At 35.3% G+C, this 13,861-nt stretch overlaps 1 protein-coding gene across 1 annotated transcript in view; it reads left to right on the forward strand.

Annotated features, from left to right (window-relative positions):
* LOC107296259 (protein kinase C-binding protein NELL1-like) overlaps positions 1 to 13,861 on the forward strand; it is a gene marked incomplete at its 3' end in the record, with an annotated part of 376,505 nt that overhangs the window by 230,194 nt on the left and 132,450 nt on the right. Inside the window, exon 12 of the mRNA XM_015825608.1 lies at positions 5,703 to 5,831. Coding sequence (XP_015681094.1) covers positions 5,703 to 5,831 — 129 coding nt within the window. The remainder of the gene's footprint in view (positions 1 to 5,702; positions 5,832 to 13,861) is intronic.

The raw sequence follows: 13,861 nt of genomic DNA on the forward strand, positions 1-13,861 counted from the left end.
GGTCTTCCTGACTCTTGCATAACAGGAGTACAATTTAAAAAAAGAGCTGCCCAAAGAATTAAGGATATAGAAACACAAAATGACATAGCTATCCTTAGAAAGGTGGGTAACTTGAAATGGCTGAACAAATACAAACATACTTTTCAAATAGACAGCTATTTGAAGTTACGACTGCCAAAACATCTAAGGAAGATATTTACACAAGCGAGATTCGAACAGCTCGACACAATGGTTAGATATGGGAGATTCCATTCCGTACCCTACAGTGAATGTCTCTGCATTTGCGGAGCACCAGAGATAGAAGATCTGGCTCACATCCTATTTGATTGTTGCATGTGTAAGAAGGTGAGAAACAGGTACCTCACTCTACATACCAAACGAATGATGCATTGGGATCCCCATATCAAAACAACTCACCTTAGGTGCGGCCAGAATCTGAAAATAACATTTAACACAGCACAGTACTTAAGCAAAATGGTCCAGTTGAGATCTGCATATGTGGGAATGATTGGGGTAGATTGCAGGGGTGACACCGAAATATAATTTTATCATATTTTATCTATATCTTAAATTATTGTATTCTATTCCAATTTAATTTTAGACTGTATTTTATTCCAATTTCATTTTATTTTATTCCCATGTATTTTAAATTGTATTTTATCTAATTCCATTTTAAATTGCTTTTATCAAATTTTAGTAATAATTTGTTTCTGGAACTTTGCACTTTGATATGGCCCAAGGGCTAATCAATAAAATAAATAAATAAATAAATAAATAAGGAAAGATAGGCTTGTGATGATTTTTCTTTTTCTGTTTTTAGGAAAGGGAAGAAAAGTGACCTTTTATAAATCCCTTAAATGTTCATGTGTTACACTTCCTTGACAGAAAGGGTAATATCAGCATGATTTTATTAAGTACTTTGCACATATTATATAACTATACGAGCACTTTCAGAATTTTGACTTTGGAATTCTAAACTTTGGAATTTAGATATTTATTTTTAGAAATTAAGAGCAGCCAGAAGGTCTTATAATTCTTTTAATTCAGGGGTCCTCAACCTTGGCAACTTTAAGACTTGTGGACTTCAACTCCCAGAATTCCTGGCTGAGGAATTCTGGGAGTTGAAGTCCACAAGTCTTAAAGTTGCCAAGGTTGAGGACCCCTGTTAATTAAATCTCAGTTTACCACTGGTTGTTTAGCTATGCTTAGTTTCAGTGAAGCAGCACTTGAAGCCACATTTGTGGCTTTTTTAACACTGTGGTGTTAATCACAGTTTGTTGCTTAGATGATACCTCACACAGTCATTAAACAAAAGCAAATATTCTGGTCTTTTCTTCCCAATTACACGAAGAAAGAAAAAAAAAAGGTGTGGTGCCTGAGCTGAAGGTTACTGTAATTTGGGGTGATTGTGAATGTAGTTAGTGAGTCATTCGGATAAATGTTCTCTAGGAGTTTAGAGAAGAGCCTTTTTTATGGTGTCAGACTGATAAGATATTCGGCATTCAAAACACGTGTGGTATTATTACAATCTTTTCCCAATCATTACAGGCATGATTTGACTGAAGACGTTTTAGGATACTTAATGGTGTGAATTTTAATTAGCTTGAGGAATTAAGTAATCTACAATAAGTATAGGCATTCTGGATCTTTGTTTTCAAAATAGCCCCCAAACTTTGCAATATGACAGACTGAATTGGTTGGTTTTTTTTTAAAGTTCTTTTTAGTTGTTTTGAATATTTGCCAGTTTGAAAGTAGGATATTAATGGATAATAAATTGTAATGTTAAATAGTGATTTATTAGTTTTGATACATACATTCATTTATAGATTTATTGTATTTGTTGATTTTAATTCTGCGCTCCCACGAATCTTTTTGCATTGCCATGGATCTTTCTGGATTGTGGTAGTGTAAGTAAAATAAAATAAATAAAAATTAATGGGGACCTTTTTTTTTTGCCCTAATTGACAAATAAACTAGATAGAGTTATCTCTCTAATACAGAATAACACCAGTTTTGATGGTGGATTAAATTGGCATTTTGTCATATGACCTGGGAAATCAAGTATTTTCTGTGGCTGCCTCTGTGCTTTGGAATTTCCTCTTTATGGAGAGGAAATGTATCTTTCTTCTTGGGTTTCAGAAAAAACAGTTAAGAATTGCCTTTCCCAACAGCCTCAAGAAAAAGCTATATAGGAATGTGGAGATGCTCAGGTAGACACATAACTTTGTATGTGTGGTTTTTTTCTTGGTTCTTTTTAATGTTGTTGGAACTTATTTGGGTGGAATATTTATTTTTGTGTTGGAAATGTTCTTTTCATGACATTTAAGTCCAGTTGACTGGAATTCTATTCCAGTTGTTTGAACTATCATGTCCAATTCTTAAATGTGTGAAATAAATATAAATAAATAATATATTGTTGACTGCTTGGAACTTTTCTGAAAGGGCAGCACACAAATAAAGTGAGCAAGAAAGTAAGTTAAATCCAAAAAGGCCTCTATTATTCAGTATTTTCAATGGAAATAATATGCATTACACATCAAGGTAGTATAGTAAACTAAATTTCTCATCCTATTCACACACTATAGCTTGACATTTATAGTTCCAGGCAATCTTTTCTTGATTACCTTCAGGTATGAAATCATAAGAAAAGATATCTGATAATTCAGAATGCTTCCCATAAATGGAATTGTTAGCTCAACAGTTTTGTTTGGAGTGATAGCAGTCATATAAAACAGGGGTGGCAAACTGCGTCATGCCGAAACCGCACCCACCCAATTGCCAGCAATGGAAAAATGTCACGATACATCACGACATGTCATATGATGTTGCGAGTTTGACACCCCTGATATAAAATATTGGAATATAGTGTACTACTACTATCATATAGGCTTTTTTTTGCCTGATTCTTTATCTGAGGTGGCCAAAAGAAATTTGATAGGGCATCAAACAATTGGATTATATGTGAGAAAAGTTATGTCCATTTTAATAAAATCCTTGTCTCATTGAAAATAAGTCTTACTGACCTATCCATGATTTAATGTGCAGAGAGAACCAGTTTGGTGTAGTGACTAAAGTGCTGAGCTAGAAACCAGGAAACTCTGAGTTCTAGTCCTTTTTGAGACATGAAAGACAGTTGGGTGATTTTGGGCCACTCACTCTCTCTCAGCCCAGCCCACCTCACAGGGTTGTTGTGGGGCAAATAGGAAATGGGGGCTTTCAGCATTGTCTTGAATTGACAAAAATAGGAAAAATTAGATAAATAAGATTGGAATCAGAATAGCTTGAAAGAAGAGGTGAGTTGTTAAATTCTTCCAATTTTGGGGGGGATATTAACCCATGTCTAATTTGAGTGACTCCTTTGGAGGACATGGACATAACCAGTTACAATATTCTTCACCAATGTGAAATAAGATTGCCTACCTATTCCCCGGAGCATGGAATTTGATTACTGTTATAATTAGCTTAAAATGATAAATGGGTCATTGCACAGTCAAATAACTTAAAGCAAAATTTAATCTAGTGGAAGCAATTGTAATAAAGATATAAGGATGCCCTCATCAAAGTAAAGCCAAGTGTAGGAAAATTACACTGCAACCTTGATTGAGGTGTGAAGGATTCAGCTGTAATATTTGAAGAGGTCAAAAGCCTAGAATGTAGGGTTTTTCAATAAGATTCACAATTTGGAAATTTCTAAGTGTATTTTAGGATTTATAAAATCATTATTAAATTATTCCATCACTGATATCCATGGCACGGGGTAAGCCAGAGAGGAAAAGGGAAAAAAACATGTTGTAAATGTTTTATATGTTCTTCAGCAATTCCTGTAATATGAAAACTCATATCAGGCAAAACATTTTTGCCATACAAGCATAATTGTGAGAAACTGAATGCATTTTTAATAAAATGTCTATGATGTTTCAGTTTTGATAACTTGTACATCAAAAGAGAAAATTAAAATCTAGATAAAATTACTTTTTTTCTGAAATCCATGAAACAAATTGTTTTGACTCCTTTACTTTTCATTTCAGGGCCCCAAAGGCAAGGGGTAATAATCATTGCTGCCTATTTATTGCCATTCAAACTACAATTTAATTAGTCAAGGGAATTATTCTTAAAATTTAAAATGGTCCTGAGAGTAAATAATGGAAAGAGTAGACTGGGATTCAGGAGGAAGCAGTTGTTTCACTTGACCTAAGCTCCTAGGTCAGGGGTGTCAAACTGCTGGCCTGTGGGCCGGTTTCATCATACTGAAGCCGTGCCCACCCCATTGCCAGCAATGCAAAAAGAGTCGCAATATGTCGCAACAAGTCACGTGACGTGGCAAGTTTGACACCCATGTCCTAGTGGTTAACAGAGGAGAACAGGTACCTGAAGAAGTGCTGGCAAGGTGATGGAAGCATGATATTATGTGCTTGAGGCAAGTTCATGTAGTAGTTCATGCAGTAGTTTTGGCTTTGTTAATGGAGTTGGTATCTACTAGCCTTCATCCAATGATTTGGGGTCAGATGTTGCCAATATGCTAAAATATTCAGTTGTGTGTGTGTGTGTGTCTAAGTAAGAAGAATGGGTTCAAATTTGACTCTAGTAAGACCAAATGGCTTTGGGTGTTTGGAACTCCTATCTCTAGTTCCAATATCTAAAGAGTTGCCACAAAGAATTCTAGTCTCCAAAGCACCTGAAGGCAGGACAAGAAGCAATGGATGGAAACTAATCAAGGAGAGAAGCAACTTAGAACTAAGGAGAAATTTCCTAACAGTTAGAACAGTTAATCATGGAACAACTTACCTCCAAAAGTTGTAAGTATGCCAACACTGGAGGTTTTTAAGAAGAGATTGGACAACCATTTGTATGAAATGATATGGGGTTTCCTGCCTGAGCAAAGTGTTGGACTAGAAGACCTCCAAAGTCACTTCTGTTATTCTGTTAATTTTGAAGGAGGTTACATGTCTACATTTGGGAATAGTGCACTGTTGGTCCCCCCCTCCCCCGGACTTGTAGTTTCTGCTGAGGAGCACTTGGCAGCTGTGGCTGGAAAGGCCTTTGCACAGTTTCATCTTATGGAACTGCCCTTTGCTTACCTCATACATGGACTACTGCAATGGAGTTGGCATTGAAGAAACTGCAGCTGATTCAAAATATAGTGGCATGGGCAATAATGTTAACAGTGGTTATTGGTGGGCTTCTGGGAGCAATTGAAGATGCTGGTTATCTTCTCTAAAGCCCTTAATGCATAGAACCTGGCTTTCTAAACTTTCCTTTAATGTCTGTTCATCCTGAATGGGTTCTGTTAATGTATATTAATAGATGTGGGCATGACTCAATAAAGTACATCAGACACTCAGTAATATATACTTGTAGCAGCTAATTAGAATTCCCTCAAATAAGCAGCCAGGATGAGGTTGAGGTACATTATAATTTTGTTATTAAAATGGTTTGATGAATTCCAGAATAAAGTGGTAGGAGATCCTTTTATCTCTGAGGGACCTAGGAAAAGCAAGGCATATCAGTTTAGTATATATTGTAAGTAAATGGCATGCTCAGGGGAAGAAAGTCTATGTGCTCTATTAAATGTGTATATTAATCAGTAATATCTATCTTCAGATGCCTTAATATGAATAAATGAATTGCATAAATGATAATTTAACAGTTAACTTTTTATTCCTTACAGATTAATTCAAAAGGAAATGCATTTCATTTTGCAGGTCATAATTTCTGTGCACAGGGACACCGATGTGGTGAAAATTCAGAGTGCAGAAACTGGAACACACGGGCTACTTGTGAATGCAAAAGTGGTTATGTTTCTGTCCAAGGGGACTCTGCCTATTGTGAAGGTAAATAATATGCTCCTGAATGTAGCTTGATTATAATCTAGTGAGAAATACTTAGCTGAAACAAAGACCATGCAGAGTGTCTCATTATGAAGTTCAGTCTTCGCGACAGCACTAATAATATTGCCCATACTTGATTTTTTTATTTAGAAAATGCAGATGATCCACAGAAAAGTTTATTCTGAAGTTCCCAAGTGACAGATTTGCTTCTTAACATGCAAAAGTGCTATCTCCTGGCCTGTTTAGCTTTGTCATACAGATGTCAAGGATGCTGCTTATTACATTGATAAAAAGAATAGTGTGCTTGAGAAATCAAATCAATGTCTCTTGAAAAATGATAGAAGAATCATGTGTGACTTCATTGGATACCTTGGGAGATTTAAAGCTTACTGAAAGTTTCTCTGAATAATTTGTTTTTAATGACTGAGATGTCCCTTTATGTACTCATGGAAAAATATTGAAATAAATAGTTTTGGCATTATGAGTTGCATATATGCAGGGCTAGCTGGGCTGAAACATGCAGAAAGGTATATATTTGTTTATTTGTTAAATTTCACTGATATAGCAACTCTGCTTCATTAATACCAACTTCATTCTCTTAATTGGATTCCAAAGACTAACTGGGTTCCCAGTTAGACATGTGCTTAAAGCATTTACTACTTTGCATCTGGTACAATCATACTCAATGATATGCTAGTGGGTTGCACTGAAATAAATTCTGTATGGTTTTATACTTTATACAGAACATAGGATATCATCAGTTGTACTATTCTAGCACCATTTAAAAGCTAGCCTTAGCATATGGTTTAATCGTTCCTCTGGAGCTTACAATGACTTTAATTTCAGCATAAGTAAATTTCTTCTGATTCTAAGTGGTATTGTTGGGCAAGACTTCATTTAAAAAAAATGGTTTAATGTTAAGGCCCATGTGAAACTCATCAGTAAAGAGATTTGTGCCATGGAGGTAATGTGGTTCTCTATCAAAGCAAAGAACCTAATATGGTTCCTTGCCCAAACCAGAAAGGTGTCTGTGCAGATGTTGCACTGGAACAAAAGTTTCCATTCTTGGCAAGAGCAGATTGGAGAATAACTTAGAAGAAAAGCTGGCTCAAAAACAATATAAGATCTCAGTTTGGACATTAACTTCAGATTAAAGATTAATCTTCAGACATTAAATTCAAATCAATTGAACTGCTTGAGGATATCCAGGTTATTATAACTCAATTCATGATATGAGCATCTAAGCAATCCCGATATTCAGCACAATTTAACGTCCAATAAGAGGCTTGAGCTGCTGTGGTTATATAATTATTTATATTTTGCTGTAAATTGATAATAACAAAATGCAATTATGAACTTTGACCAGCATGAAATAGAAATAACTCTGCTGTAAAAATCTTAAATAAAATTATTATATGAATAAAATGCATAGTTTAAATAACTATTTAAAGCAATTTAAAATATAATTTATGATATTTGATATTATAATTACCAATTAGAAATAGGACAAGGAGAACATTTTAGGATTACAATACAAGTAGAATGAAGGTTAATATTTATTATATAAACCAACAGAACAATTGGTACCTGTTAGTGTCCTATATAGACTGATATGCTGCAGAATAAGATTTAGCAACACTATGTGTTATAAAAAAATTACTATAAGAGAGAGAGAGAGAAAAAAAAGATGTAAAATTGGTTTGAGTGACCAGGCATTCCAGACAAAAGGGGAAAAATAAGGATATTACAAATATCTCTATAAACTGCTTATAAAGTGATTTTTTTTTCTTTAGAAGCACTATACCTTTTACTTTTTATATATTGTCAGAAGAAGCATTCACTTTGCTGTATGCCATTTATTTGTAGTATTTATGAATTTCATCTTCATGGATCTTTCTTTTCATTTCTTATAAATGCTGTCTTTAAAATTGATTCTGAGCTTCTTTCTTTCCATCTATAACTGAGATGACAAAGAGACACTTACCTGACAAGAAGTTAAAATGTACTGTGGAATAAGAAAAAAAAAGAACTGTGGTTTGGTAGAAAGAGAGGGGGGAGGGAATCAGAATAATAGGAACTGCCATAAAGCTGTTATTTCCCATACTTTTGAGTAATGGAAATCTATGGTTTTTCATACCTTTTTGAAATGAAAATGACCATTACCATGCGACTCATGAGTAACAGCCCTTAAATTATAATAGTAGCTTCTGCCATAGGAAAAGTGTATTCCATAGGAATTGTAAGTCAGAAATTGCTCTATCAATGTTGCAAGAATTCTTTTCAAATTAATAAAAGACTGTAACACTTTTTGGCAGCAGCTCAATACAGATTCAGATAGACTGTATATTTATTTCCTTCAACTACTTGCAGTTGTTCAATTTAATTTGTTCGTGTCTATTTTCTTTGAAGCATGTCAAATAAAGCTAGGGAATCTTCTTTCTTGGATTTTGTGGAATCTGACAAGAATTTAAGGGCTTTAGCTTAAAACTTTCACTGGTAGATATTTGCAGTTTTGGAAGAGAAAATTTTAGCACTTTGATTAATATACCAATTGTAGCTAACCATTATGGCAAATGGCTGGGGAGCTGATTTTTATAACTAGTTTGTGTTTTGCAATGGTGGAAAATATCTGTAGCTCGGGTGTAGGATGAGGGTGAAGGTTCATTTTCCAAGCTTGTGGGTTGGTTTCAGAACATTTTGTTACCAGGCTAGGTAACATCTTCAGCGGAGTTTAGAGGATGTCAGTGTTTATAAGGGCTTCAGGTGTGGGTGTGTCGAGTAAGGGTCTTGTGATGGGTCAGGTGTGAGTCATCAGTGAGTCTTGTGATGGGTCTTGTGATGGGGAGGTTACATCATGTCAGGATCATTGGGAGGTGAACCGCTGGTGGGGGAGAGGGGGCTTGTGTGGGTTGGTTAAGGGTCACGGCTGTCTCTGGTTGGCTGTGCAGTTGATTTGGATTCTGAGGGGTTCGTAGGCTGGTTGTAGGTCAATGTGTCTGTTGATGGAATTGCTTGTGGAGTGCCAGGCTTTGATGAACTCATGAGCTTGGTGGGTGGTAGTGTGGCCGATGATTTTTGTGTTGCTCCAATCAAACTGATGCTGTTTGGTGTCGCAGTGAGTAGAGATTAAGGATTTGGGATGGTGGCGTTTGACTGCCAACCGATGTTCGTGGATCCTGGTTTGTAATTGACGTGATGTTTATCCCACATAGAATTGGTTGCAATGGTTACAGTTGATTTTGTACATTACATTGTTTCTTTCATCCTTCTGTATCTTGTCTTTGGTTCTGGCTAATTCCTGGCAGAGTGTGGCTGTGGGTTTGTGGGCTATTGCTATCCCTAGGGGTTGGAAAATTCTAGCTGTCATTTCCGACAGCCCTTTTGTGTATGGTAAGGTTACTTTGTGTTTTTCAGAAAGGATTTACATTTGGAATTAATTGATGTAAAGTGAAGGGGAATACCAAGCTCTAGAAATATTAACAAGAAAGATGTCTGATAATTTTAATAGGATATAGTGTAATGGATGCTAGGTTGAAGAAAACTTTCTCTGGATATGTGATGGGATAAGTAACTTATTCCCAAAATATACTAACCAGAAGTGGATGAACCACTATGTCAATTGCCTGTAGTTCGGTTTGAGGCTATGGACAGTAATGTCTTTGGTATACAGTTTTCCAATTCTTTTTCTTTTGAGTATGAAATCAGGCTGACCTTGTTTCTTATGTACTTCAGCATTCACACCATTTACCATGTTATTTCAGCATCATTTCTAGTGTTGTGCATAAGGTTTCTTGGTTACTTAGGAGATGCTAGGTTTGAGGGATGGAGGAACAGAGTAGATTGAAACAAACCTGGAGTATCGGACATAAATTCTTGGTTTGACCAATTGTTGCAATCCAGCCTCACTAGGAAATGTATGGAGGGAATTGTATTTGCTTTTCACACTGACTCAAGAGCACAGAAAGCTCTTTTCTTAATATTTGCTATTTTCTGCTGCTACATTAGGCCGGTGGTCTTTGCTCATTTTTCTTACTAGTGACTTATAACATCTTCTAGAGTCATTCAATCATTGTTGTGCCAAAATAATAGTAATGTAGACAGGCTTTCTATCATATCAATGGTAGCCAGGTGATGCTATGAAGTTGTTATAAGTCAATGTGGAGAAATGACTTTAGCTTGTATGCTGCGTTTTCTCACAGTGTAATAGATATTTTCATAAAGTTAAAACATAAATCTCTCCACCAGTAGCTGCAAAAGAAACTACCATTTTTCTACCGTTTAAATCAGAATTAATATTTCATTGAAAATTGGAGGTTTCCTCATAAGATTAACCAGTGTCCAATGATGTAATGTTTACATTTCTGTTTTTACTGTTTAAAAAGTGTGCTGCTAATTGCATATATATTACAAAAAATAATATATAAATTTGCTATTCTATATTCCTTCCAGTTGGTTCTTTTAATTCTCCCTGACTAGAATTTGAAATCAGAGAAGGAATATCTTCAGTGATAAAAGTTTTTGTTGAAGATAATCTATGATTTTGAAAAAAAATCCTATTCCTATTCAAAACTGATGTCCTTTACATGCCCCACAAATGTCAAAACATTCAGTATATTTTTTTAGTAGGAGTCCACCCATGCTAGTTGTTTCTTCAAAAACAACAATAAAAAGATATATTATTGCTTGTCCTAGGATTTTGATTGCTTATCAGATCCTCCCCATAACAGCTTCTGCAACACAGAGAGATCTTTTGAGCTAAACTCAACATCTGACATAGATATCTATGTATTTTCCTTGGCAGCAATATAGAAGTAGTTTGCCACTGTCTTCTTCAGAATGTCTTGGCATTTCCCTATCTTATAGCTGGTAGTTCCTGAAGATCCCCTGTCCAAGAACTAAGCAGATCTGGATCTGTTTAGTTTTTGAAATCAGCCAAGCTCAGACATCTACCAAATAATAATCAATGCTAGAAATCTTTATGGTTATGAATGATGATGATAATATAATAATCTATAATCAGTTTGTGGTCCAGCATTATTCAGAACCACCTGGAATATTTCAATGTGTTCCCCTCTTCAGGCCTTAAAATCATATTGTACTTTCTGTCTAGTTACTGATGATCTACCAGATGCAGAAAACAGGTAAGTACAGTAAATGGTTCCCCTTGACCTGATTGAGTCATTATATTGATTTTTATACAAGCAGCCTGCTTGCTTCTAACTGCCCTCTTCTTCTATACATCAGCCATTTTTCAGGTGATGCCACAGGTACTTTTGAAAGTATCAGGAGCATCAATTAATTACATACACATGCAACACCTCTCCCCATTGTAGCTTTAGGATGTAGTAGCAATATCTCTGCACCGTTTTGTTATATTTTGTCCTAGTTCTCAGTTGTATCTCTAAAGGATGCCTCTTTTTTAGTCATTTTTTTCTCATTTTATGTACACAAGTAAGAAGCCTGGTCATATTCTGACAGATTGTTCCCAAAAGAAATACATACATAGCCATTCCAACCGATTCTGCAATTTTAACATATTTCAAGCTTTTTACTGTCCACATTCTTAATCCCCCCCATGTATTTTGTCTCTATTCCTGCATATTTAAATTAGGCAAATATATGCATATAAAGTTAGTTATATACAGATCATTACCATAAGTTTAAAGCATTATAAATAATATTCTGAAAAACATTTGGTCTTGGCCTGTAATTTTCATTTTAGCAGCATACACCACATTCCTCTCTATTCTTTTATGGAGAAAAACAATCCTGTGGGTGAGGGAGAGAGAGAGAGAATGAAAGAGAGAGAATCTCTCTCTCTCTCTCTCTCTCTCTCTCTCTCTCTCTCTCTCTCTCTCTCTCTCTCTCTCTCTGTGTGTGTGTGTGTGTGTGAGAGAGAGAGAGAGAGTGTGTGTGTGTCTGTCTCTCTCTCTCTCTCTCTCTCTCTGTGTGTGTGTTGAGAGAGAGATAGTGTCTGTCTGTCTGTCTCTCTGTCTGTCTGTCTCTGTGTGTGTGTGTGTGTGTCTGTGTGTCTGTGTGTGTGTGTGAGAGAGAGAGAGAGACTCAACCTCACCCAGTTTATATCCATAGTTGGGAAGGTGCTGTGGATGGATTAGAATCTGAGTTTCCCCATTCTTTGTCTCACTATACAGGTGCATTTTTCCTCAGTATCTTATTCTATAAAATAAGTCTGACAGTGGATAGTCTAGACTGCTTTTATAGCTGTCCAGTGGATTTGTAACTAGATTCTAAGTGATAAAATCCATATTTTTTTGCTTTCCTGGTCTTATTTTTATTTTTTATTTTTCCTTTTCTGTGACTGAACAAAGATTAGACAGAAATATTAGTTAATCTGAAAACAGTCTCTAATTATTGAGCTTTGGTTCCAGGTATCCACGTTTGGGTCTGGTTACAATAAGGAGTAATGGTATATTTGGAATTGTTTCTTCTCCTGTTGTTCTTTTATCCATGTTTAATGGAAAAGAAATGTAGGATTTACATTAGATGATTAGCAGAAAAATTCTTAGGGGCAAATGGTTTCTGATTGACTAGATTGGAATTGTTGTTTTCAAAGGTCAGTTAGTTATTATTATTTTTTCTTTAATGTAAAAGTAAAAGCAATAGTTCTGTTTATGCACTTAATATCTGTTCTTTAAATGCCTTGTTGGATTATGTTTATAATGTAATAGATGTGTTCAATGGATCATCTTTTCTTGGAAGATCGTGAACAGAAATATTAAATTCACATTTAGAATTAAATGTTCTTAGTCAATAATGCAGAATTAATGGTTCTTTGTACATTTTTATTCCTTAAACTAACGCTCCATTCTGCTTAGTTGCACATTTAATTGGTAATAATTTTAATTATATTCTTACTTGGAAAGTGAGTGATTGAGAAAATCGGATCACATTAACATATTTCTTCACTTCTGCATTAATCATTTCAATTGAAAAAAAATACTCTCATTCTGGTTGTAAATCAAATGAAAATATAAGAAGATTCTCTGCTTATAACTCAATTTTTAGTTAATTTGTCTGAAGCATTACACTGAGATTGTTTAATCGTATCAGCTTTGAAATGGCTTGTATGATAGAATTGCTTAATTGTTTTTCCCCCCACAATAAATAATTTGAAGGAGCAAGTCAGCCAGGACATTTCTATTTCCTTTTATTCCAAGAAAAGGTGACTTTAGATTTTTGCCTCTACAAGTAATCGTATAGATTAGGTAATAAACACAAACATAAGGTTGTTATTCTAAGAATTTACCCTTAGAAAAGGTCACCGATAGAAAATTTACCGTTACTATCATTTGTTAAAAAAAAAAAGTATATTTTGTCCCCATCAGTTGAACCGAGAAAATACTGAGCACCTGAAGTTGAGGGTCTTAAGGACTCGGTCGTCAGCTGGCTCAGCCAAGGTTGACTACCCCTGATATAAAATATTCGTAAGCTATGTAGTTTTCTCTAGACGACAGTTTGCTGTGAAGTGTTCCTTCCTTAGGGAAGTGCAGAGTCCCTGAGAGGTGTGAAGAATCTTTTAATTAAGTTACTACAATGAATCCCGAAATCTCCCCAAAGTTTCATTATATGGTTTTCATTATTCAATTATATTAATTTTGGGTTTTGAACTTTTTAGAGGGGGGATGTACATTAAGTTTACACTAAATGGATATGTGATGGCAAAAAAAAAAGTTTAGGAGTGAAATCTTGAATTATGCAGGCTATGTGAATATGATTGGGTTATTTTCTGTTGCCAAGACATACATCTTCTGTTTAGTCATAATACAATAGCCAAGAACCTCCACATGATTTAACTTAGATGAAACTGTTGTTTCATGAGTCAAAAGCAATTGTGGAATGGCACTTTATATCTCAGCTTTTTATGCCATGAGGTGCCTGCAATCAGGAAATGGACATCAGCACTGCAAGATTCCTTGCTTGTCTGTGGATAATTAGTTAATTAACAAGTGGAACAGCCTGCCTCCAGAAGTTGTGAATGCTCCAATACTGGAAGTTTTTAAGAAGAGACTGAA

This window comes from Protobothrops mucrosquamatus, unplaced genomic scaffold, assembly GCF_001527695.2.
Source record: "Protobothrops mucrosquamatus isolate PMUCROS unplaced genomic scaffold, P.Mucros_1.0 scaffold2711, whole genome shotgun sequence".
Taxonomy (NCBI): Eukaryota; Metazoa; Chordata; class Lepidosauria; order Squamata; family Viperidae; genus Protobothrops; species Protobothrops mucrosquamatus.